The sequence below is a fragment of the Hyperoodon ampullatus genome, assembly GCF_949752795.1.
Source record: "Hyperoodon ampullatus genome assembly, chromosome: 8".
Classification (NCBI taxonomy): Eukaryota; Metazoa; Chordata; class Mammalia; order Artiodactyla; family Ziphiidae; genus Hyperoodon; species Hyperoodon ampullatus.
In genome coordinates, this window is record NC_136921.1 from 21,991,112 (window position 1) to 22,013,571 (window position 22,460).

At 48.6% G+C, this 22,460-nt stretch overlaps 1 protein-coding gene across 1 annotated transcript in view; it reads left to right on the top strand.

The window, feature by feature from the left end:
• Positions 1 to 22,460, top strand: part of MARCHF4 (membrane associated ring-CH-type finger 4) — a gene marked incomplete at its 3' end in the record, with an annotated part of 98,907 nt that overhangs the window by 71,006 nt on the left and 5,441 nt on the right. The window contains exons 2-3 of the mRNA XM_079709800.1: positions 3,338 to 3,493; positions 8,898 to 9,090. Coding sequence (XP_079565926.1) covers positions 3,338 to 3,493; positions 8,898 to 9,090 — 349 coding nt within the window. The remainder of the gene's footprint in view (positions 1 to 3,337; positions 3,494 to 8,897; positions 9,091 to 22,460) is intronic.

Sequence of the window (22,460 nt, forward strand, 5' to 3'; positions counted from 1 at the left end):
ATTATGGCCCTCCTCCCCAATGTACATAAAAATATGCTAAATCATAAAATAAAAAACTTACGTGAATGCCAAGGTTAAAACAGCTTCTTTGCAGGTTCTTCTTTCTAAAATCCTGGATTGCTTCCTTCATCGAAGTTAAACTTTTCTAACATCTTTGGTGTCCTTGCTTTCTAATATTTGTGGCATCGAAAGCAAGTCCCTATCCTGCCTTTTGGGTTGACTGGTGCCAAGGGAAAGCATGGGGGACTGGAAGCTCCAGGGGAAACTGCATACCTTTGGCCTCTCGGCCTGTGGCCAGGCACTGGGACCAGGCCAGGTCATGCTGCCTCCTCCTCTAGATAACTGGGGGGAGCGGGGGGGTTCCAGTGATGGTCCCACATCCAGAGCCACAATGGAGAGCCCAGGTCTTGTTATCAGTTACGCCTGGCCAGCAGCTCTTCCTCCCTTGTCTCATGGCTGCCGTTTGGAAAGCAAGGAGAACAGCCTTTGCTGTTGCTTGGCACCGTTGCAGGGACCGGGAGTAATGTCTCTTACTTGATTGGCAATTTGACATGGCTGCTTAACAACCCGATTAATCAAACCCAGCTCATCCTTTAGAATTAACGAGCCTAAGAAATACTGCCATGAATAATGAGGGCTTTTGCCTCTCCCTCAGCACCTCTCCCCAACCTCCCCCTCCTATTTTTTTTCTCAGAACCACACAGAAGCTTCTCCATACCAAGGGCCTCAATGGCTGTGTTGAGTGCCCGGCAATGTGGGCATCTCCTGCCTGTTCTACGTCTCTCCCTGGAGCCACCGCTGCCCACCTGGAGCCAGAGGCTGGCCATGTCCTAGAGGAGCAAAACCTCTTATTCATCAAACAGCTGTGTGTGCACTGCACTGTTAAAGTTGGATGGAGTGTGGGAATTCCCTGGCAGTCCAGTGGTTAAGACTCTGTGCTTCCACTGCAGGGGGTGCAGGTTCGATCTCTGATCGGGGAATTCAGACCCTACATGCCGTGGGGCACGGCCACACACACAAAAAAAAGTGGGATGGATTGTCTAATTGTTTCAGGCGCTGTACTAGGTGCTAAGGGTGCAAAGATGGATATAAGATACATATTGCTTCTGTGAGGGGTCACAGTGTAGTGACCCAGAGACACATGGGGAAGTGCTCTCACAGCGGGTATAGGAAGGCTCCAGGTCTTCAGCCACAGTGAGGGGGCCTGTCAACACTGGAGGATCAGAGTGGGGAACCAGGGAGGACTTTATGGGGATGAGGCACCCTGAGCATTTCTGCCACCATGTTCCTTCATTGTACATATATACAGGGAGTGCTGGGCACTGAGTGAGGTTTTGGGGTCCCAAGGTCAACAAGATGGACATGGTTCCCGTTCTTATGGAGTGGGCAGTCTCATCCCCGTTCCTCAGGGCCAGGCAGGAAACCTGAGCAGACACCTGACTTATGTTTTCACTCACTCAAACACAAAGGTTGCTGAGGACCTGCTGAGAGTAGGCTAGGTGCTGGGGGAATGGGGTGCAAAGATGAATGACCCCCCCATACCTGACTTCCAGGGCTCCTCTGGGAGGTAGACAGGCATAGGCAGAGAGCCTCATAAGGTTGTGCTGATAAGGCCCTCAGTGATCAAGGCATTGCACTCAACCTAGAGAAATCATGGATGACTCCCTGTAGGAGGTGGCTTTGGAACCATCATGAAGACAGAGAAGCAGTTTGACAGGTATACCAGGTGCCAAAGGACACTCTAGAACACATCCAGGCCAAGGGGCAGTCTTTGAATGATAGAAGTTGAAGTGAAAGGGAAAGTTGATTCCAAGCATCTTGGGAGGAAACGGCTGGTTCTACAGTCTACAGCCAAGAGCATGATTAAATATACAAAGGAAGCTCTGTAACTTATAGGTCAGGAGCTCCTGTGCCTGCTTATTCAAAGTTGGGAACAAGATGTGGTTTCCTGAATAGTGAAATCCCCAAACTAACAGAGACATGGCTTAAGTGGCCATATCTCAAATACATCAGCGTGGGGAGTAGGGAATGGGGCTGTGCATGGCAGTTCCTGGGTCCTTTGATAGGAGTGAGACAGAAGACATTTTCCCAAAATAGATGAGTTGGGGGAGGGAGGGCATAGGAAGTAAGGAAGGGGGGGGCATGGGATAGGTCAGAAGGAAGCACAGGTTGGGGAGTTGGGTGGACCCCACTGCTGAAGTCCCTGAGAAGGTATATGAAGGCGTTGGGTGGACCCGAGTCAGCAAGAAGAAATGATAGACCCTGAGTGAGGAGGGAGAAAAAGAACACACAGGCGGAGAGAGGGGAAAGGGAGGGGAGAGGAGAGAAGAGGAGGCGGGGAGGGAGGCTCAAGGAGGCACTCTGGGGCCGCAGCATCAGGCCCAGCAGGAAGCAGACGCAGGCTTCAGTCGTGGTCATGTGACATATGGTCGCAGGGTGCTCCGGAGACTGAGTCCAGCTCTGCGGTCCACTCACAAGGAGCTTCAAATCCAGCCACCGTCTTTGCCTCCCTGCTTTGAGGCCTGCGCCAGGCTGGGCTTCCCAGTCACTCCCAACCAGGCCCGAGGGACGTGCCCAGAGGGCCCCAGGCCTTCAGAGAGGGCACCTGCCCAGCCTCCTAGGTCCCCGGGATTCAGGCCTGCCTGCTATGTTTTTGTCACTCTGGGACCAGGGGCAAGAGGCTTCACAGAGGGGAACTGGGTCTCTATGGGCTGTCCTTCAGAAGAATGCAAAAGCTCAGGACCAGAGCTCCGGACTCAGACAAAAGGATCCTTACAATATGTTGTATTCAAAACTTGGATTCGCTGTTGACATTTGACTATGGGGATATTTTACATTAAAAAGTGCCACCTAGATTCCCACATGTACAGCTGATAATGGCTGTCCCTTTAACTGGGGTCTGGGCCCTCCGATCTGTCCTAATCCCCACCAGCTGGCTTCTGTCACTTGTGTCACCTGTCTGGCCCTGAGAGCATTTGAGTTTGAGACCCCTGGCTGAGCCTTTAAAGAGAAGTCTGTCTAGGCTGACGCCCCCTTTGGATGGCAGAGGGCTTCCACAGAAATCCCCCGACTCATTTCTACAGAAACCCTAGGACTTGGGCAGTACCGAGTAGGAGCCGGGGGGCTCAGAATTGTTAATTGACTTCACGGAAGCTGGGGATCTGGAGCCCAGGCCTCCCCTCTAGTGTCTGGGGCCTCCCAACTAAGCCTGTGGTCTGGTCTGCCCCGAGACGGGGAGGGCTGGGGGGGCAAACCAGCACTCAGGCGGCCAGACCCCCAACGCCACCCCCAGACGGCGGGCCTCGGGCCTCACCACCCTCCGCCTCTCTCCCTGCAGGGGGAGCTGCTGAGCCCGTGCCGCTGCGACGGCTCGGTCAAGTGCACGCACCAGCCTTGCCTCATCAAGTGGATCAGCGAGCGGGGCTGCTGGAGCTGCGAGCTGTGCTACTACAAGTACCACGTCATCGCCATCAGCACAAAGAACCCTCTGCAGGTACAACCGGGGGCTGCCCGCTGGGATGCTGGGGCTCCGGCCCGGGGTTTCCCACACGCCCTGCTTTTCAGCGGGAGGACGACTTCACCTTAGAGTCTGGGTGGTTTGGAGAAAAAGAACAAGATGGGCCAGGTGGGAGAGACCGCGGATGGCAACCGGGCAGGAGGGGGTGAAAGAATTTTTGTGTTTTCTCTTAAGCCTCCGCCAGAAGAGGAGAAAGGGATTGGGGCCAAGAGAGAGAAATAGATATAGAAGTAAAGAAATGTGGAGAATCAGATGGGAGAGAGAGAATAAGTGAGCTAATGGATGACTGAATGAATGGATGAAATCAGAAAGATAAGGAAAAGAAATAGGAAGAAAAGAGGGGAGGAAGGGAAGGAGAGAGGAAAAAACAAGAAAGACCAGAGGACAGACGAGTGCGGGAGGGGAAAAAGATAGGGTGGGAGGGTGAGGAGAAAGACAGTGATAAAGCTAAGGGCGGAAGAGAAGAAACAAAGAGAGAGGAGGCTCAGTGGTACTTCCCAAACTTGAATGTGTCATTCACCTGGAATCTCGTCAAAACACAGACTGTGATTCAGGCATGTGGGGTGGGGCCTGAGATCCTGTGTTTCTAACAAGCTATCGAATGATGCTGATGTTGCTGGTCCACAGACCATCCTTCCTGTGACGAGGGACTAGAGAAAAATGGAGACGAGACAGGAGAGGGAAGCAGAGGAAAAGAGAAGAGGGGGCAAGAAGGAAGAAAGACATGGGAGAGACTTTGAAGAGTGTCTGTGCAGGGCAAGGACAGGAGGGCCAGGGCTCAGGTGGGCTCTGCGAAACAGATTCACACAGGGCTGGACCTGTCAGAACTAAGGGTTCCCCTACCGTCCTCCCCGACCCCTCCCGCCCTGCCCCGATACATCCATCACCTCCAAGGAGCTGGCAGGTCCTGCACTATGTCGTAAATCTTCCAAATCACACAGCTCCCCCTGCGAGGCACACAGAGAGAGAGAGCGCTTTGCTTCTGAAAATACCTCCACAAACGCACCGTCAGCCAGTTAAGCTGCCACGTAATCAATTAACCAGCGCGCTAGTGAGGGTGGGAACTCAGCAGCTGGGCACCGTTGTCTCTCTCCTCTCCGAGGGGGTGGGAGAGAGTCCATCCTGCAGCCCCAGGAGGGCGAGTGCTCTGGGGGTGAGGGTGGCTATGGGATCTTTGCATGAACAGCAGCTGGAAATACCTGGAGTTGCAGTGTCCGCACGTGCAGGCCAGCGGGGAGGCTTATTTCTGGAAGGAGGCATTAGAGCCCCCAGGCACCTCAGCCATCCCAATAGTGGACCAAGGGGTCAGAATAAGAAGCGCTTCTCCCTGCGCTGGTTCCATCTTTAGCCGTTCATTCCGAAATCTTGAAGTGTTCTTAAAATAGCAGTGCCGTGAGGCAGCTGACTCCACGCCCTGGAGTGCGTTAACTCTTCCCTTCCTTCTCAGCTGATTCAAACCTTGGAAAAGGGTCAACGTCCAAACCCACAAGCCCACCGCCAAGTGCCCCCTTGGCTCCGCCCTTGGCTCATAAACAGGAATCAGCCCTCGACACAAAAAATGAAGAACCATTTAGGGATAACTTTTTTTCTGGGGATAAAGAAAAGAAAAGGTCATTCTAATCTCATAAGTGCAGTAAGCAGATGGCAGTATTGACAAATTTGATCTATGGCTTTATTCTTAAGTTACTACCGTGTCTTTAACTGTGAGTTTTTAGTCACTAGAGACTCTCTGATTCTGTTACTTCTGGATAGTGAGTGGACCATTGCATTCAATGGTGTGTGCTCAGTAAATGCCATTTCACTTTTCCAGATAGTACCAGAAGAAGGATATAGTCTGGACTGGCAGCAGTGTTGTGTGATTGTGGCCCAGATTGTCCCAATTGCATGTCCTGGGCTTGGGCTCAGCCAAGTGTGAGACGGCTGCTTGCTCAGCCATGGTGGGGCAACTTCTGCTCTCCCAGGCGGGCCTGACCATCTGTGGTACAGGATGGAGCAGGCAGGCCCTACCACGAGCGAGCGGAGCAATGGATGGGGTGCCGGAGCTACCTCTGCCGTCAGAGTAGGAAAGTCTCTTCCAGGTCTCAGGTCTCTCACCTCTTGGTTCATGCCCCATACAATGCTGTGAGAAACAGCGGACAAGACAGCACGTTATTTCAGTGACCCTCGGCAAGCTCTGTTTCTAGAAAGAGCCCCTTGAGAAAGGAGGCATGTCAGGGTGGCCTTGTGGTCTCAAGGTTCTGTGGCTGCTTCTCATCCTCTTTGCTACACCTGAACTGCAATCATAATAATGAACATTTAGTTAGTGCTAACTGGGGACCAGTCACTGTTCTAGGTATTCCCATACATCATCACATTTAATACTGAAAACAACCCAATTTATTATTATTATTCCCAGTTTACAGATGAGACAGTAGAGGCACAGAGGGGTCAGCAGTTTGTCCAAGGTCACCCTGGTGGAGCAGGGTTACATCCAAGGGGTCTGACTTCTGAGTCTGGCCCTTAACCTCTACCCTGCAGTGCCCAGCACGGAGTTTGCTAAGTACAGTTATAAGTAGGCCCACCTTGACATGCATAGCTGTACTTTTGCTGAAACATAATGAAGAACAAAAATGATGGCAGCATGTACCCTTCAGAGCACTGATTAATTTCACTTAACCATTGCAATACTCTAGAAAGCAGGAGGGACCAACTATCTCCACTTTTTGGAAGTCTTGATGATTTTTTTTTTAATAAATTTTTTTGTAAATTTATTTATTTATTTATTTACTTTAGGCTGCATTGGGTCTTTATTGCTGCGTGGGCTTTCTCTAGTTGTGGCGAGCCGGGGCCCCTCCTCATTGTGGTGCGCGGGCTTCTCATTGCGGTGGCTTCTCTTATTGCGGAGCACAGGCCCTAGGTGCACGGGCTTCAGCCATTGCAGCACACGGGCTCAGCAGCTGTGGCTCGTGGGCTCCAGAGCACAGGCTCAGTAGTTGTGGTGCATGGGCTTAGTTGCTCTACGGCATGTAGGATCTTCCTGGACCAGGGCTCGAACCCATGTTCCCTGTATTGGCAGGCGGATTCCCAACCACTGCACCACCAGGGAAGTCCCTTGATGATTTATTGACTTCTCCTAGGTCACAGTCCACAAGTTGGAGAAGAGCTGGGCTAGGATTGGGTCTCTTGGCCCTTGCTCATTTTCCCTTCCTGTTATAAGGAAGGAATCATCCTGTCTTCATGTGCTTTCCTCTTTGTCTCTCCATTTGCTGCACAGCAGGGCACGGAGAAGTCTCAGGACACTGCGATCAGGATCTCGCTGGGGACGAAGCTCTGGGGGTCTGGCGGTGGCACAGCCTGGTGCCTCTGGAGCCCTTCTCCCCTTCCCAGCCTCCCTGGGAGGCTGCAGAGCTCTCCTATCCTCTGCTTTCTCCTTGCAGCTCTGTGGAGCCTCCCGTCGGACAGACAGGAGGAGAGCCTTGTGCATATCACCTCCTCCTGTTCTTTCTTCTTCCTGCTTCAAATTGTAGTCGGGAGTGCTGTTTAGTTTCCTCGGGTGGCTTAGGGGCTGGTAGGAAGGGGCTTTAGGGATTAAGGGGAGCTTCCTGTGACTCTCCATTTGGGGTTTGTGAAATCTGGAGCAGAAAGGGAGGGTATTGATGTCACAGTGGTGGAAACAAAAAGCTCAGTCAGGAGGCAGGCTCTGGACGAAGCATTTGTCATCTAAGAGAGGAGCCTGTTGGATCAGGCCATCTTCTGGAAAATGCCTTTGTTATGTGTAACCCTAGGCTGGAGAGTGGAAAATGTAAGGGCCCAATTACCTGTGATGGGATGTGATCTGTATAATTAAGTGCAAAGGCTAATGTCCTACATCTAGACTAGCAAGCAAAATGTTTTCCAGTAGTTACAGTTCCTTAGGGGCCTCTGGTCAGTCCTGGCTGGAGCCAGAATCAGTGCTTCCATCCAGGCCATTTAATGTGCAGGGAGGGCTCACTGTTGGCAGAAGGAAGGTTGTCCGCCTTTCCTTGAGAGTTCTGAAATGCCTCCTGAAATGCCTTCTGGGGATGCTCTCTGCAGGGCATTATGCAAACTGCTACAATCAGAAGATAGTCCTTCCCTCCACCTTCCCAAACCAGATCCTATCACTCCCCTTCTTAAAACTGTTCAAGAGCATCATGTTTACTCTTATGATAAAGTCAAAAATCTGTGCATGTTCTTCAAGCTCCCACGTGGTCTTCCCTTCTTACTTTCCCAGTCGTCTCACCCCATGCTCCCTGCTCTCTGCTCTGCCCTCTCTTGTCTTCTTCCAGGTTTTCATGTTCACCATGCTTTCTTCTGTCACAGGGTCTTTGCACATGCTCTTCCCTCTGCTAGAGCATGCTTCCCTCCTCTCTTTGCCCAGTAAATTCCCAGTAAACTCATTGCTTCCTCTGGGAAGTGAAACCCCCTATCGTAGGCTCTCACATGCCACGTACCTCCCTTTCTTACTCCAGATGGATTGCTGTAGTAAATAATTATTTGGTTGTCTGTGTTCCCTAGATGAAAAGCCCTGTGAAGGCAGAAGTCTTGTATATTTTTGCTTACTGGTTTGTCTTCAGCACCTAGCAGGATGCCTGGCACACAGAGAATACCCAGTACATATTTGCTGAGCAAGAGCATGAACAAATTCCAAACTAAAATCCAACTCACGGCTCATCTAGGCCTATGCTACCTGGACCAGCCATAGACTCATAGAATTTTGGAGTGGAAACCCACCCACACCCTAGCCTTCAACCCATCCATCAATACTGCTATTAGCATAGTGCTTTTTTTCTGTTTAAAAAAACCCTGAAATCTCAGTGTTCATATACGGTCAGTAAATTATACTGTTTTTCTTACCTCTCCCCCACATCCTGTGTCCTCTCTTTGTCTGTTGAATTGGTCATCTCTAGCATGTATATTAAATGACATGCCCAGTGTTGTAGAAAACAAGTGAAAAAAAGAAGAAAAAAAAAGGCCTGTGCCCTCTCAGCACCTGTTAGTGAGAAAATAATGTGTTGCTCAGAAAAGAATATTCTGGGGGCCCGTAACACCACCTACACTCTGCATTTCCACTTTTATTTCCCATTTTTCTGTCTGTATCCTCATCAACCACAAAGGCCTTCCTTCCCAGCCATGCCCGCCCAGACCCCCCTCCCTGTAATGACTTCTGATCATTTAGTGTGATACAGGTTTCCTCCACATCAAAAGCACAGTGTCAGCCTCAGAAACTTGCCAAAATAGCTATCGCATTATAAGTTGGAAAGCCCAGGTTTAAATCCAGAGGCGAGAGCTTGGGGCAGCAGAAGGAGGACGGATGGGAATGGGATGGACATGGGGTAAGGGCATCCAAGCAACCGCTAACCCCCCGTTCTCTTCTCTGCAGTGGCAGGCCATCTCTCTGACAGTCATTGAGAAGGTTCAGATTGCAGCTGCCATCCTGGGTTCCCTCTTCCTCATCGCCAGTATCTCTTGGCTCATCTGGTCGACCTTCAGCCCCTCAGCAAAATGGCAGCGCCAAGACCTCCTCTTCCAGATCTGCTACGGGATGTATGGATTCATGGATGTGGTGTGCATAGGTGGGTCTGGGGCTGGTCTCTACCGGAAATGGGGAGCTGCATACTGATGAATTAGACATATCCCTCAGGGTCCTTCCCTCTTGAAGGTCAAAGCAGAGATGGCACCAGGCTTGAGACCTATGAGCTCAGGAGGGGCCAGTGGCTTAGATTTGAGGGGTGACTAGAGAGTAGGAGGAAGCAGAGCAAAGGAGGAAGATCTGGGTCTTTCCCAAGCAAATCTGCCCTTCCCAGTTGAAGATAAGAATAAGGAACCTTGTCCTAAAAATATCTGAGAAAAGTAGGTTGGTCAGTCTACCTGCCTCAAGCAAGTTGTGGAAGGCCTCTTATCTGTTGTGTGCACCACCGTTGCCAAGTCATGACAAAGGATGCCTATACATTTAATTCCGTTCTCTTCACACCAAAATGCCCAGAAACTGCCATGATGATACCTGCTCCCTTTTTTCCCAGCTTTCTTTTTCTTTTTATAACCTGATATATAACATTTATTGAGTACTTACTATGTGACAGGCGTACTGATGGGTGTTTAGAGACAGTGTCCCCATTTAATCTTTTTTTTTTTTACATCTTTATTGGAGTATAATTGCTTTACAATGGTGTGTTAGTTTCTGCTTTATAACAAAGTGAATCAGTTATACACATACATACGTTCCCATATCTCGTCCCTCTTGCATCTCCCTCCTACCCTCCCTATCCCACCCCTCTAGGTGGTCACAAAGCACCGAGCTCATCTCCCTGTGCTATGCAGCTGTTTCCCACTAGCTATCTATTTTACGTTTGGTAGTGAATATATATGTCCATGCCTCTCTCTCACTTTATCACAGCTTACCCTTCCCCCTCCCCATATCCTCAAGTCCATTCTCTAGTAGGTCTGTGTCTTTATTCCTGTCTTACCCCTAGGTTCTTCATGACATTTTTTTTCTTAAATTCCATATATATATGTTAGCATACGGTATTTGTCTTTCTCTTTCTGACTTACTTCACTCTGTATGACAGACTCTAGGTCTATCCACCTCATTACAAATAGCTCAATTTCGTTTCTTTTTATGGCTGAGTAATATTCCATTGTATATATATGTGCCACATCTTCTTTATCCATTCATCTGATGAGGGACACTTAGGTTGTTTCCATCTCCGGGCTATTGTAAATAGAGCTGCAATGAACATTTTGGTACATGACTCTTTTTGAATTATGGTTTTCTCAGGGTATATGCCCAGTAATGGGATTGCCCAGTTTTCTTTAAGCCTATTAATGCCCAAGCTTTCTCTAGCCTGTGGTTTGCAAAGTGTATATAGTTCTGGGGTTCCATACACAACTTCAGGAGCCACTTTTAGGAGTGGAGAATGAAATGCTATACAGACAGGCTCTGAAATTTTACCCCTGCTTCACCCTGAGCTTCTGCACTTTCCTCTGTTTATATATGTGTCTGTTCCAGGTAAGGTTTTGTTTTAAAACCTTCAGTGTTTTAGCAAAAGGTTGGAAACCCACCACTGCCGTTATTGCTTGTTCCCTTACACCATTCCCAAATGTACGTTCCCTCCTCTTCCATTATGTTACCTTGGTTGGTGGAGGGCTCTCTGTTTTTCCCAACAGATGACTGTGGCTGTCAACTGTGAAGTCTTCATCCAAGTGACTGAGGAGGTGGGGAATGACCCCAGTTTTCTCTGAGTGAATGAAGCATGCTCAAGCCCTGGTCATACACCCCAACCTGGCCCTCTCAGGTTACCCCCTAGGCTGCAGCGCTGAGAGTACCAGAGTTCCACAGCTGTCCTCGCCTCACACCAGCTTGTGTATTATGTCAAATATGCTACACTACTCTGTAGGCAAGAAAACATCTATTAGCTAGAATTGGGCTGAGAGGGTGTTCATTTTCTTTGGGGTCCTTTAATACTGGGAATCAGAGAGGCCTGGAGAATTGCATACTGATTACAGCAGCTAGAGACCAGTGATGATGGAACTTGTAAACTTGTCTAAGCATCTTGCTGCCCTCCCTGCTGGCTAAACCGGTACCTCCACCCTAAGTTCAAGAGCCTTTTTTTTTTTTTAACAACTTTATTGGAGTATAATTGCTTCACAATGGTGTGTTAGTTTCTGCCCCATAACAAAGTGAATCAGTTATACATATACATATGTTCCCATATCTCTTCCCTCTTGCATCTCCCTCCCTCCCACCCTCCCTATCCCACCCCTCCAGGCGGTCACAAAGCACCGATCTGATCTCCCTGTGCTATGTGGCTGCTTCCCACTAGCTATCTACCTTACATTTCGTAGTGTATATATGTCCATGCCTCTCTCTCGCTTTGTCACAACTTACCCTTCCCCCTTAATCACGGCCCATAGGCAGTGAAAGAAACAGACCGCCCAGGCTTGGAGGCCTATGGAAGAGAGAGGACTGTGGATGGGGAGGAATTTGACTTTGAGGCATTCTAATTTAGTTCCCTCTCCTACCAGACTCCTTTCCTAGTCCTGCTGAGGCACAGGCTGTTGATGCCAAAACCCAGGTGTGTTTCCATATGGAGGTGTGTGGCGCTGGCATGGAGGCGGAAGCAGTGGAAGCCTTCCTGTAGGGGGCCTTCATTCTCCTTCAGGCAGGCTTTTGATCAGTCCCTGGTGTGCGCATCTGTGAGACATGCTTTCCTGTCACGTGGTGTATGGATCAGCTTTGGCTGCAGTAACAAACAACTCCAAAATTGCACTCCCTCACAACAAGCATTTATGTCCCATTCATGGGTCTGCAAGATGGCTTGGTTCTGCTGGGCTTGGCTGGACTTAGCTTCTGACTGTGTATTGGGTTCAGGCCTTCTCCTCATGTTGGGGCCCAGGCTAATGGAGCAGGGACTACTGGGATGTATTCTTCTAGCGAAGCGCAGGAGCACAGGAGTATGGGTGGAAACTTGCAGTGCTTCTCAAAGCTTCTGCTCAGTAATGGCACCCTGTCCATTCTGCCCACAGCCCCTGGGACAGTGAAGTCACCAGTAAGCTCCTCTCCTGGAGGGAGCGTGCGTGAGAGAGAGAAGCATAAATACCATCTCCCAGTCAGGGGTCCATAGATTTGAAAACGGAGAGAACGGGACATAGAAGAGAATCGGTCATGTGATAGACCAGTGCAACTCCCTTGTTTGGAAGTTGAGAGAACAGGGGCCCAGAGAAGAGAAATAATCTTCTCAAGATTGCTCAGCTGGGATTAGAAGCAAGGTCTGCTAGCTGGCGGTCTAAGGCTCTTTCCATTATCCTCGCATCAGATACCAGGAATCCTGCAGAGTCACTTATGGAGTACCTACAGATGCCACCTATGACTTTGAGGGCACCTGGGCCCACTTACAGGAGGGGCCTTCACCACAGGCCTGCTCCCTGGGGCTCTGAGCCACCCAGCACCCCTACTCGGGCCTGCCTAGTGCTCATGGGGTCTCCCCTGAGGAGGGGTCCTCAGCTCCATCTCCTCTGTCTCTTCCTGGCCCCTCTATCTACCTGCCTCCCCCCGGCCCACTTTTCTCTCTCTTCTTGTGTACACGTGGCACTCAATCACTCCATTTACGGGAGAAGCAGAGTGAGCCATATACTGAGAGTTTTCACATTGTTGTCCTTCCTTCCAAGCTTTCAGGAGAACATCATTTCCCAGGTGTACAGCCACACCATGAACTATCCATTCTGCTCTGGCAGCCAGTGACTGCTTGGAGACAGCCATCGGATGGAAGGGGAATGCATAGGGACCCTAATCGCTTTCGGTGCCATCCAAAAGTGGTCAGATATATTTATATTTAGACTATCTCACCTTTAAAAAGTTCAGACTGCTCTATTATTTTATTGATTCTAACTGGAGCTAATTCTGTTTCAGAAGCGTGTCCCCAGGGGCAATGATTATTCCTCCCATTTTTCAGATGGTGAAACTCTGAGACTGAAGAATTTGTCTTAGGTTAATTCAGGCAGCACGGTAGGGCTCTCAGTTCAGGGGTTTTTTTGTTTGTTTGTTTGTTTTAGGAGATGCTGTCCATAGGAGAAAATGCTGGGAGACAAAGTTAAAAAGGGAGTAATATGTGATCAAGTTAAGAGAGTTGGAGGTGACGGGCAGGAGCTGGAATGCACACATTCTTGTGGTGGTTGCGATGATGATGATGGTTTTGATGATGATGATGATGATGATCAAGAGTGATGATGGTGGTTGTAAGGGTGAAGTTCAAGTACCAGACACTTCTCCTCTGCCATGTTCTGGTCAGTTGCAGTGGGGGAGGGGACACACAGCACTGCAAAAGTGGGTGTAAGGCCTGCGTACGGCAAAAAAAAAAAAGAAGTGGGTGTAAAAATATCAGCTTTTAAGGGCTCTCTGGAAGGGAAAATCAGGTGGAGCCTCTTTATTTTTAGGCTTAACTAGACATTCAGATGCACGGAACTACAAGAGAGCATGTTTGGCACCAGATTCCCTTAGAGGAATGCAGGACAGGACCCACAGCCTCCATAAGGCAGGTCCAGCTTACCTCTGCAGGCGAGTCCTCACCACACTCCCTATCCTAGTCTAGGGCTAGTCTCTCAGCCCCTAAATGATAGTTCAGAAACGAGGAGATGAAATCCACAACAGTGGGTCCATCTTGGCCTAGTTTCCAGGGTCCCCGCAAAAGTCACACTTATTCACCAGAGTCACTGGCCTCAGAAAGCCCAATGCTACAGCCTCCCAGCAGTATTCACGGTAAAGCACCCACCCGTCAGGGGTCACCTCCAACTTAGGCAATGTTATAACCCAGCTGACGCTCCACCTTCATCAGATTTTCAGGGGAAACAAACCAGAATGCCAACCCAGGGTCCAGTCTGTTCCTCTAGAAGGAGAGTGTGCCATAATTGCTCTCCTACACCTCCTGCCTCCATTCATGAATCTGGACTTCTGGCCTGATTCACTGAACCGATGGGAGGCAGAGAAGCTAGAACAGGGACAGAGACCAGGCTGGGCCAGCCAGGAGGAGGCACGATGTGGTCCTCTTACTGCACAAAGATGGAAAACACAGAGAGCCACAGGGGGCCACCTACAGACTTTTGAGGCAGTCACCAGTTTTAAAACTCAATCATTTAGCGCACTTCCACTGGAAAAGAAGAAACTTTCCTTCCAGAAGTCCTGGGAGAGTGGAAGAAGATGATATGAAAAGGTGGGCAGAGGAAGAGCGGGATCCTCACCAGAGACTGGGTGGAAGTGGAAATGAGGGAGGTGGGTGTTTTCAAGAGATGTTGACTGAAAGAATCCATATCCATAGACCCTAGCTGCTTGGATAGATGGAGCAATTTAGTACCTGGATAGAAATTTTATCCTTGGGAGAAAGGAAAATGAGTCTAGCCCCATGTTAACTCAAGAGGTGGAGTAAGAAAGGAATAAGACCGTTTGTTAAAATAATTCTTTGAGGGCTTCCCTGGTAGTGCAGTGGTTGAGAGTCCACCTGCTGATGCAGGGGACACGGGTTCGTGCCCCGGTCCGGGAAGATCCCACATGCCGCGGAGCAGCTGGGCCCGTGAGCCATGGCCGCTGAGCCTGCGCGTCCGGAGCCTGTGCTCCACAACGGGAGAGGCCACAGCAGTGAGAGGCCCGTGTACCACACACACAAAAAAATTCTTTGAACTTTCTCTACTCTTCAGACACCTTGGTCTATCCCCTAAACTGTTAAATGGCCTCAGATAGTATAAATCTAAGTAAACATAATATAGAGGTTTAATTAATCCTTAAAAATGTATTTAGCTTTTCTATCAGAGTGGTGTGCTAAGGGAAAGTTAGTGAGAGTGGGAGAGTCACATGAGGAGAAACTCCACTGAGCACCAACACCAACTCAGCAGATATTCTCTGCCATGAAGCTAAGAGGACGCAGAGTCTGGGACATGGTCAACTTGCTGCTTGTGAAGCTACGTCAGCCCCATCTGTGGCTGTGTCCACCTGGCTGGCCTCCAGGTCAATCAGTGAAAGCAATGACTTTCAGACAATGGCCTTTGGTTCTCACCAAAGGATTTTGCCTGAAATGGTTGCCAGAAAGGTCTGGATTCTCTGCTTGATGCAGCATGGGTCCAGGGTTGTGGACAATGTCTCTGGACTTGGTCATATCAGAGGGTTGTATATTCTGGGATACGGGCTGCCTCTACAGATTAAGCATCTCTTGGCTTACAGTCCTAACTCCCTAGACCAATGTATGCCACTGTGAAAGCCAGATGTAAGTTGCTGTAGACAGAACAAACCACCAAACCCCTGCAACAGAGAGGAACTGAGAAAGGGACCAACAACCCTAAAAGATAAGCAGGGTAAGTATTATCCATATTTAACAGGTGAGAATAGGTTTAAAGCAGTTGGGCTCCAGGTCACATAACTAAGCAGATGGCAGAGCTGAGGACTGGACCACAAACTTCTGGCTCCAATTCCTGGGCACTTTTTACTGCCTATTTCATCTCTGATTGCTCTGTGAAATTGCAGATGCAGGGCTTGGATGAGGAAGCAGGTTGAGGGGAAATTGGTCCAGTAATACCTTGACCCATGGAGTAATGGCTGGTAACAATGAGAAATTCAGTGAGCCCCAGCTGCTCCTGTCCCGTACTCAGGGTTTTGGAGGTTAGCCGTTGTTGTACCTCCCTTTTAATCAGTACTGTTCTGACACCAACTGAGAGGGAGGCTTGAGAAGTTGAGATGAAATTTGGGTGGTTTGTCTCCCTGTGACACTCTGGTGAAAGGTACTTGGGATGTGGGTAGCTAAATGTACTGGTTAGCATGAAAATAGGGAATCCATTCCTTCACTCAGAAATATTTATTGAAAAGGCACCTGCTCTCAAGGATCTTACACTTCACTGGGGAGGCAGACAAGGTAATTATTGATGGCAATAATAAGAGCTGGGACATAGAGATGAGTGAGCACAGGAAATGACTGAGTCAGAGTGGGCTTGGGATGGTCAGACCCATTCATTCAGTATCATTTGTTGGATGTCTTGTTTTGTTCCTGAAACTAGGGAATATTAACAGAGAGATGAATGAGACACAGTCCCTGCCCTCAAGGAGCTCACAGTCTACAAATAAATCACAGCATAGCAGGAGTTTTACAAGCTATAGAGGAAGGTAGAACAGAGCAGAGAGCAATTAACTCTCTCTTGGAGGTGTCCAAGAAGGGTTTCTAAAGGAAGGAACCCTATCCTTGAGCTTGTTTTAAAAGAAATGTCAAAATTTATCCAGAAGAGTGGAGAAGAACTTTCCAGGCAGAACATGTGTAGAGACCCAGAGACATGCGAGAACAAGGTGTGCTTAGGAAACTTTGGGCAGATTTATATGGCTCGGTGCAAAGAGCCAGGGTGGAGAGGTGGGTCATGGGGATGGGGAGGTTGGCAAGAACCAGATCTCACAGATCACAAGTCATGTGCTAAGCAGCTCAGACTACCCTGCTGGTGATGGGGAGGGATTGATAAGATTTTATACAGAGAAGAATTATGATCAGATGTGTGTTTTAAAGAGACAGCTCTGGTAGCTGTGGGGAGGATGGATCAGAGATGGACAGCCTAGACATCGGGAGAGGCCAGCTGGAAACATGCTTGTAATAGTCTGAGCAAGAAGGAAAGAGATGCAAAACAGTGGCAATGGGGAAGAAGTGTATGGGATGACCTTGAGAAGCACATAGGATGTGGATTTGATAGGACTGTCTGAACTCCTTCAGGCAAGTGGGAGCCCCGGGGCTCTGGCTTGAGTGGGGACTAGGCGCCATTGCTGAGCATGAGAATGGGGTGGGCAATGGATGAAACAAATGGGAACCAAAGTATATGTCTTCAGCAAAGGCAGCCAAAAAAAAAAAAGGACCATCCTAAACCTAAAATCCAGGCAGAGAGGCAAGAGGCAGTTGCTAAGTCAAGAGTTTGCCGTAGAAGAGATGCAAGACACATGGAGGACATTATCTGCAAAGAGGAGGATGCAAGGCCAGGAAGGTGTCTCTTTGCTGGGGTAGAAAGAGGGAAAGGCTTTCTTTTAGTGCACAGGTGGTCCCCTCCTGTGACATAGAGGAAGCTGTAGAAGACATTGAACCATTTCTGACTAGGGCTGGCAACTGACGGGAGGGGGGCAGGTAAGGACAGTAGGCAGTTGAAGGCAGACTTGGAAGGCAACAATTAGAGGTGTGTGAAGCTGTGGAGTTTGAATAGATAACTTAGGAGGGATGTTCAGAGAGTAGATGACTAAGGACAGAGCCCTGGGCAACATTAAACACCTAAGGGATGGAAGGAGACAGAAGATGAGAAAACAGCAGGAGGGACTGAGCCACAAAACCCAGAGTGCTGGGTCTCCGAAGTGGCAGGAGTGGTGCTGCATAATGGTCTGGGACTGCATATGGCTCAGTTTCTTGCTAACCTTTTGACCTTAAGTGATTTGCATAACCTCTCTCTGCTTTTGTTTTCCCATCTGTGAAATGGGCTAATAATACTGTCTTCAGAGGTTTGTTGAGAGGATTGAATAAGATGGCACATGTAAAGGAGCAGGCACTTATACGTATCAGTGACCAGGGTAGGAGGTACTTGGTCAGGGTAGATGTCCCTCGAGGTAGACACTCAATAAAGGTATGCCAAAACAGTTAAAACCTGAATCCAGCCACAGCTTGGAGAGCCTGACCCGGAGTCCTCCCATAATTGAGAATCTGCTGTCATTTGGAGCAGTGCCTCTTCTGGAAGCTTTTGGCTCCCTCACCCGTGTCCCCTAAAGGAGAAGATCTGATTACATCAAACGTCCCCATTCCACCTGCCTACTCTTCCGTCATCTCTAATGACGCTGTCTTCCCCGGCAGAGAAGTTGACAGAGCCACCCAGGAAACAAATGGGACATTCTCTGCTCCAGTGGGTCAAGTTATTAGGATTTAACAAGAGCAAATTAATTAAGGTCTCTGGCACCAAAAACATTTTTTTTTCACTCCACAGACCAAGAGATTGGCCACCAAGAAGTCAACTCTGCAAAAATGAGGACCTCATCCTCATCATGTTTGTTTTTCACTTGTGAGTGAAATGGGGTCAGGGTAAGGAAAGTGAGCAAGATTCTGAAACTGCTCCAAATCTTTAAAACAGTGGGCTAGGGTAATTGATGACATTATAGAAGACTTTTTGTTAAAACTTCCTCTATGTGCAGTATACTGAGTAACTTTCCTATGATTTAGAGGTACCTGGTACCTGCCCTCTGAGATAAAGGCATTCAAATCCCAGTTTACAGCAAGTGGGCAGGGGGTGCGGGCAGCAGCGCTTTGAAAACACTGTTTTTCAAACTTAATTTTAATCCACATTAACGAAAAACACATAAATGCCGCAAGGATTCCTTCCCTCCCTCCCTCCTTCTGGGTAGAAATGACCTCACCTGTCAAACCTCTTAATTCCCTGATTAGGAAACTGAAAATATGGAGGAGGCAGCCTGGTGCAGCAGCAGAGACTAGGAAGCAGAAGACCTAGATCTGATGAGCAGATAAGCTACCAGCTGCCTCTGTGACCTGGGGCAAGTTACTGCCTCTCTCTACAACTCAGCTGACTTACCTATAAACTGAGAGGGTTGAACCTGATAACCTACAAGGTCCTTTCAGGTCTGACATTCCAGAATTTTTGAATTACTTCCATTGTGAGAGGTCATGACTGTCGGAGGTTGACAACTGTGACTGCGGGGATGACCAATACTGCTGAGCCAGGCCAAACAACCCATAAGCATCAGCCACAAAAATGAGCCAGACGATGCTCAGTCCATGTTCTGTTACCTGCATGTGGCTTATCCAACTTTCTGGATTAACTGTTAACACGTATCCCCCCACCCCCTTCCTTAAGCACCTCCCCTCCATCCCCCTACCCCCGCTTCCTGTGCATGGTCACCCTTCTCCACACCTGAGCTGCTGGATGCTTGGAGGATGAAGATGACCGATTTAGAAGTAGACACGCCAAGCACTCACTGTCCCCCTCCAAGGAGACCCCTTGGGAGGCAGTTCAGTTATTCCAGTTATGCTGACAAGGCTCAAATATTTTAGGAACAGCTCTTAGGAACTGCCTTTAGTGCCTGCAGCGCATTTTGGGATAGATTCAGAAGTGGCAAGTCTGTCCATTGATGGTGGGTTTGTGGCTAGAAATAGCTACAATCTGGTAAATAAAGTGGATGCTCAAGCCAGCTAATATATTTTGGGGACCACGTGAACTGTGCCATTGAGCCACAACTGCTTTTCTCTGTGGCCCCTAATCTAGCACTGAAGGCATTTTAGTTAGGGTAACTCCAGTAGATATTAAAAAAGTAAGCCCCCAAATTCAGTGTTTTAACCCAGCAGAAGTTTTTGTCGGTGGGAGGTTCTCCTCCATACAGTGATTCAGGGACCGAAGACCCTTGCATCTTGTGGCTCCACAGTTCCTTAGGCTTTTGAATCTTTTATCTCCATCTAATAGAAAATACAAGAGAACATGGATAAGGTGCGTGCACGTGCGCGAACACACACCACACACACGCACACATACACTTTTCCCCTCAGTACCCATTTCTTTTTTTTTTTTTTTTGCGGTACGCTGGCCTCTCACTGTTGTGGCCTCTCCCGTTGCGGAGCACAGGCTCCGGATGCGCAGGCTCAGAGGCCATGTCTCACGGGCCCAGCTGCTCCGTGGCATGTGGGATCCTCCCGAACCGGGGCACGAACCCGTGTCCCCTGCATTGGCAGGTGGACTCTCAACCACTGCACCACCAGGAAAGCCTCCCCATTTCTTAAATCTTGGCTTGACTCATACTCACATTCAGTGCCAATCACCTAGCTCCACCTGAGTGCAGAGAGCTCTCTGAGCTCAGTTTCCTGTTCTGTAAGGTGGAGATAATATCACCTCCTTTATTGGGTTTGTGAGATAAGTTGACCATATTTGCAAAGCCCTTTTAGTGATAGGACATAGTAAGCATTCAGTAAATATTGACTCTCATCACCAACACCATCATCACCATCATTGTCACCATCACCATGACCTTCACCATCATCACCCAGCATGGCTGAGAAATGCAGTTCTGTTAGTATCTGTCCAGATAGTGAGAACTCTAAGCCTCACAAAAAACCCACAGGAAAAAAAATCTACAGTGTCTTAGGGCAGAGCTTCAGAAACACACTTCCAGGAATGGAGCTCTCAGTTACACAATGCGAGGATATTTGGGACGTGTGTAGAATCAGCTGGTTTCCAGAGCTCCTTTCAGGTCTAGCATGTTATTAATCTATAAACAATGACTGAGGATTGGGAAGGACACTTAGGAGACAGAAGAACAGGTGCTTGTCGCTGGGAACAGGATTGGCAATAAAGGAGGAGGAGGAGGAGATATGAGTGGGCTTTTTCTGTCCTGTAATTTCCCCCAAACAATCAATATCATATGGCATTGAGTGTAAATGTGTGCCCAGCACAGTGCAAGCATCAGCATGCAGGATTCCTTACCTCATTTAATCTCATAACTACCCTATAAGCAAGAGAATAGCAGCCCCCACTTTCTGATGAGGAAACTGAGGCTCAGAAAGAGGAATTAACTTACCTCATGCCACAAGGCTAGTAAGTGGTAGGTACTCTGAATGTTCGATACATGTTCATCAGTGAGTTGACCCTAAATTGTGGGACCCAAAAGTCTTTGGGTCTAGGAGAGGAAGTATCCATTTCTTCAGCTGCCTGAGCTTTTCATGTCTGTCACATTTGGAAACAGAGTGTTTTTTTAAATTATGTATAGCTTTTTGATCAAAATTCGGAGCCTTCCATGAGGCAGTAGGTCTGGATAAGGACCATGTTCTAAGCAGTGCTGCTCAAGTGTGGTCCATGCATCAGCATCACCTGAGAGCTTCTTAGAAATGCAAATTCTTAGTCCTCATCCCAGACCTACTGAGTCAGATTGTCTGGGGATGGTGCCCAGGAATCCGTGTTTTCATAAACTCTCCGGTTTGAGAAGCACTGTTGTAGAGTTAGTTGTCTGCAACCTTTATACCACTTAAACTAGGATACTAGTAGGAGAAGAGGTGAGGGTGGGAAGCAGGACTTGGTGTCACTGAGGGGACCAGAGCTCTTCTCTGCATACTTCTCAGTCAGCCTTGGCCTATTAACTCCGTACATCATGGGAATCTGTTTTTGTTCCATCACATGTGCTCGTAGAAACACACAGTAGGTTCAGGAAGTGCTAACTAAACAGAATTAAATTGTATTTCACCTCTATGGACACAGCAAGAACTAAAGGCCAAAATTCAGCAGCGGAGGATTGGGATGCCACGTCAGGGAGAACCCCCTGACAGCACTGTGGTGAGTTAGGGGCAGGGGGGCTGTGCAGGCAGGACAACCTACTCACAATGGCCACCTTCCCTCCCATCCTCATGGGCTGAGCAAAGGGTCATTTCAGCTGGAGGCTCTGGGAGAGATACGATGACAAATGAAGGGTTCCAACATCCTTTGGAGCCTACAGGAAGAGGGCCCCTGAAAGATGGAGAGACGTGAGAAAGAGGAAGGCAGCAGTTCTTCTAGAACTGTATCAGTGAATACAGCCCAGGGTTGGGTACCTTGTTAGATGGGTACCAGATAAATTAAATAGAAAACCCCAGAAAGGGGCTCAATCCAAATGTGTTGAATTTCTGATATTGCCATGCATTCTAATTTTCTATTTTGTTTTCTACTACTTCTCCACCTCCATTCACCAATAGCCTTCTTTCCTCCTATTCTAACTTTAGTCTCTCTCTCTATCCATTTTACCATTCACCTTCTTTCTCTCCCATCTCTTCAACTTTGCCCACTTGACCTGTCCCTATCAAATGAGTCCCACCCATCTTCCCTCATTAAAAAATTCTGCTGGGCTTCCCTGGTGGCACAGTGGTTGCGAGTCCACCTGCCGATGCAGGGGACGTGGGTTCGTGCCCCGGTCCGGGAAGATCCCACATGCCGCGGAGCAGCTGGGCCCGTGAGCCATGGCCTCTGAGCCTGTGTATCCGGAGCCTGTGCTCCGCAACGGGAGAGGCCACAGCAGTGAGAGGCCCGTGTACCGCAAAAAAAAAAAAAAAAAAAAAAAGATTCTGCTGCTCAAGGAATCGATAAGTAATCTGTAGAGCAGGAAGCAGAGAGAGGGGTAGGGAGTGGATGCGAATGAGGTAGTTTGTGCTTTTCCAACTTTTGCCAAACAAGCATTATCTACAAAAACAGGTGCACCTTCCTTCCCTTCAGCCATCTATCCATTAAAATGGTTTAATTATTTCCTGAACACTAGACAGATAATTAGGAGGTAGCATTCAGACCAGAAATTTAAGCCACCCTCTTCAATCAGGGTAAAATTGTCTGATTAAGAAGCTAATTAAGAATCAAGTGTAGTGACTCTTATTGGAAAGAGTGTGTTTGGGGCTTCAAAAAATCCTGATTCCCCGCCCCCCACCCAAAGGCCCCTATGTCC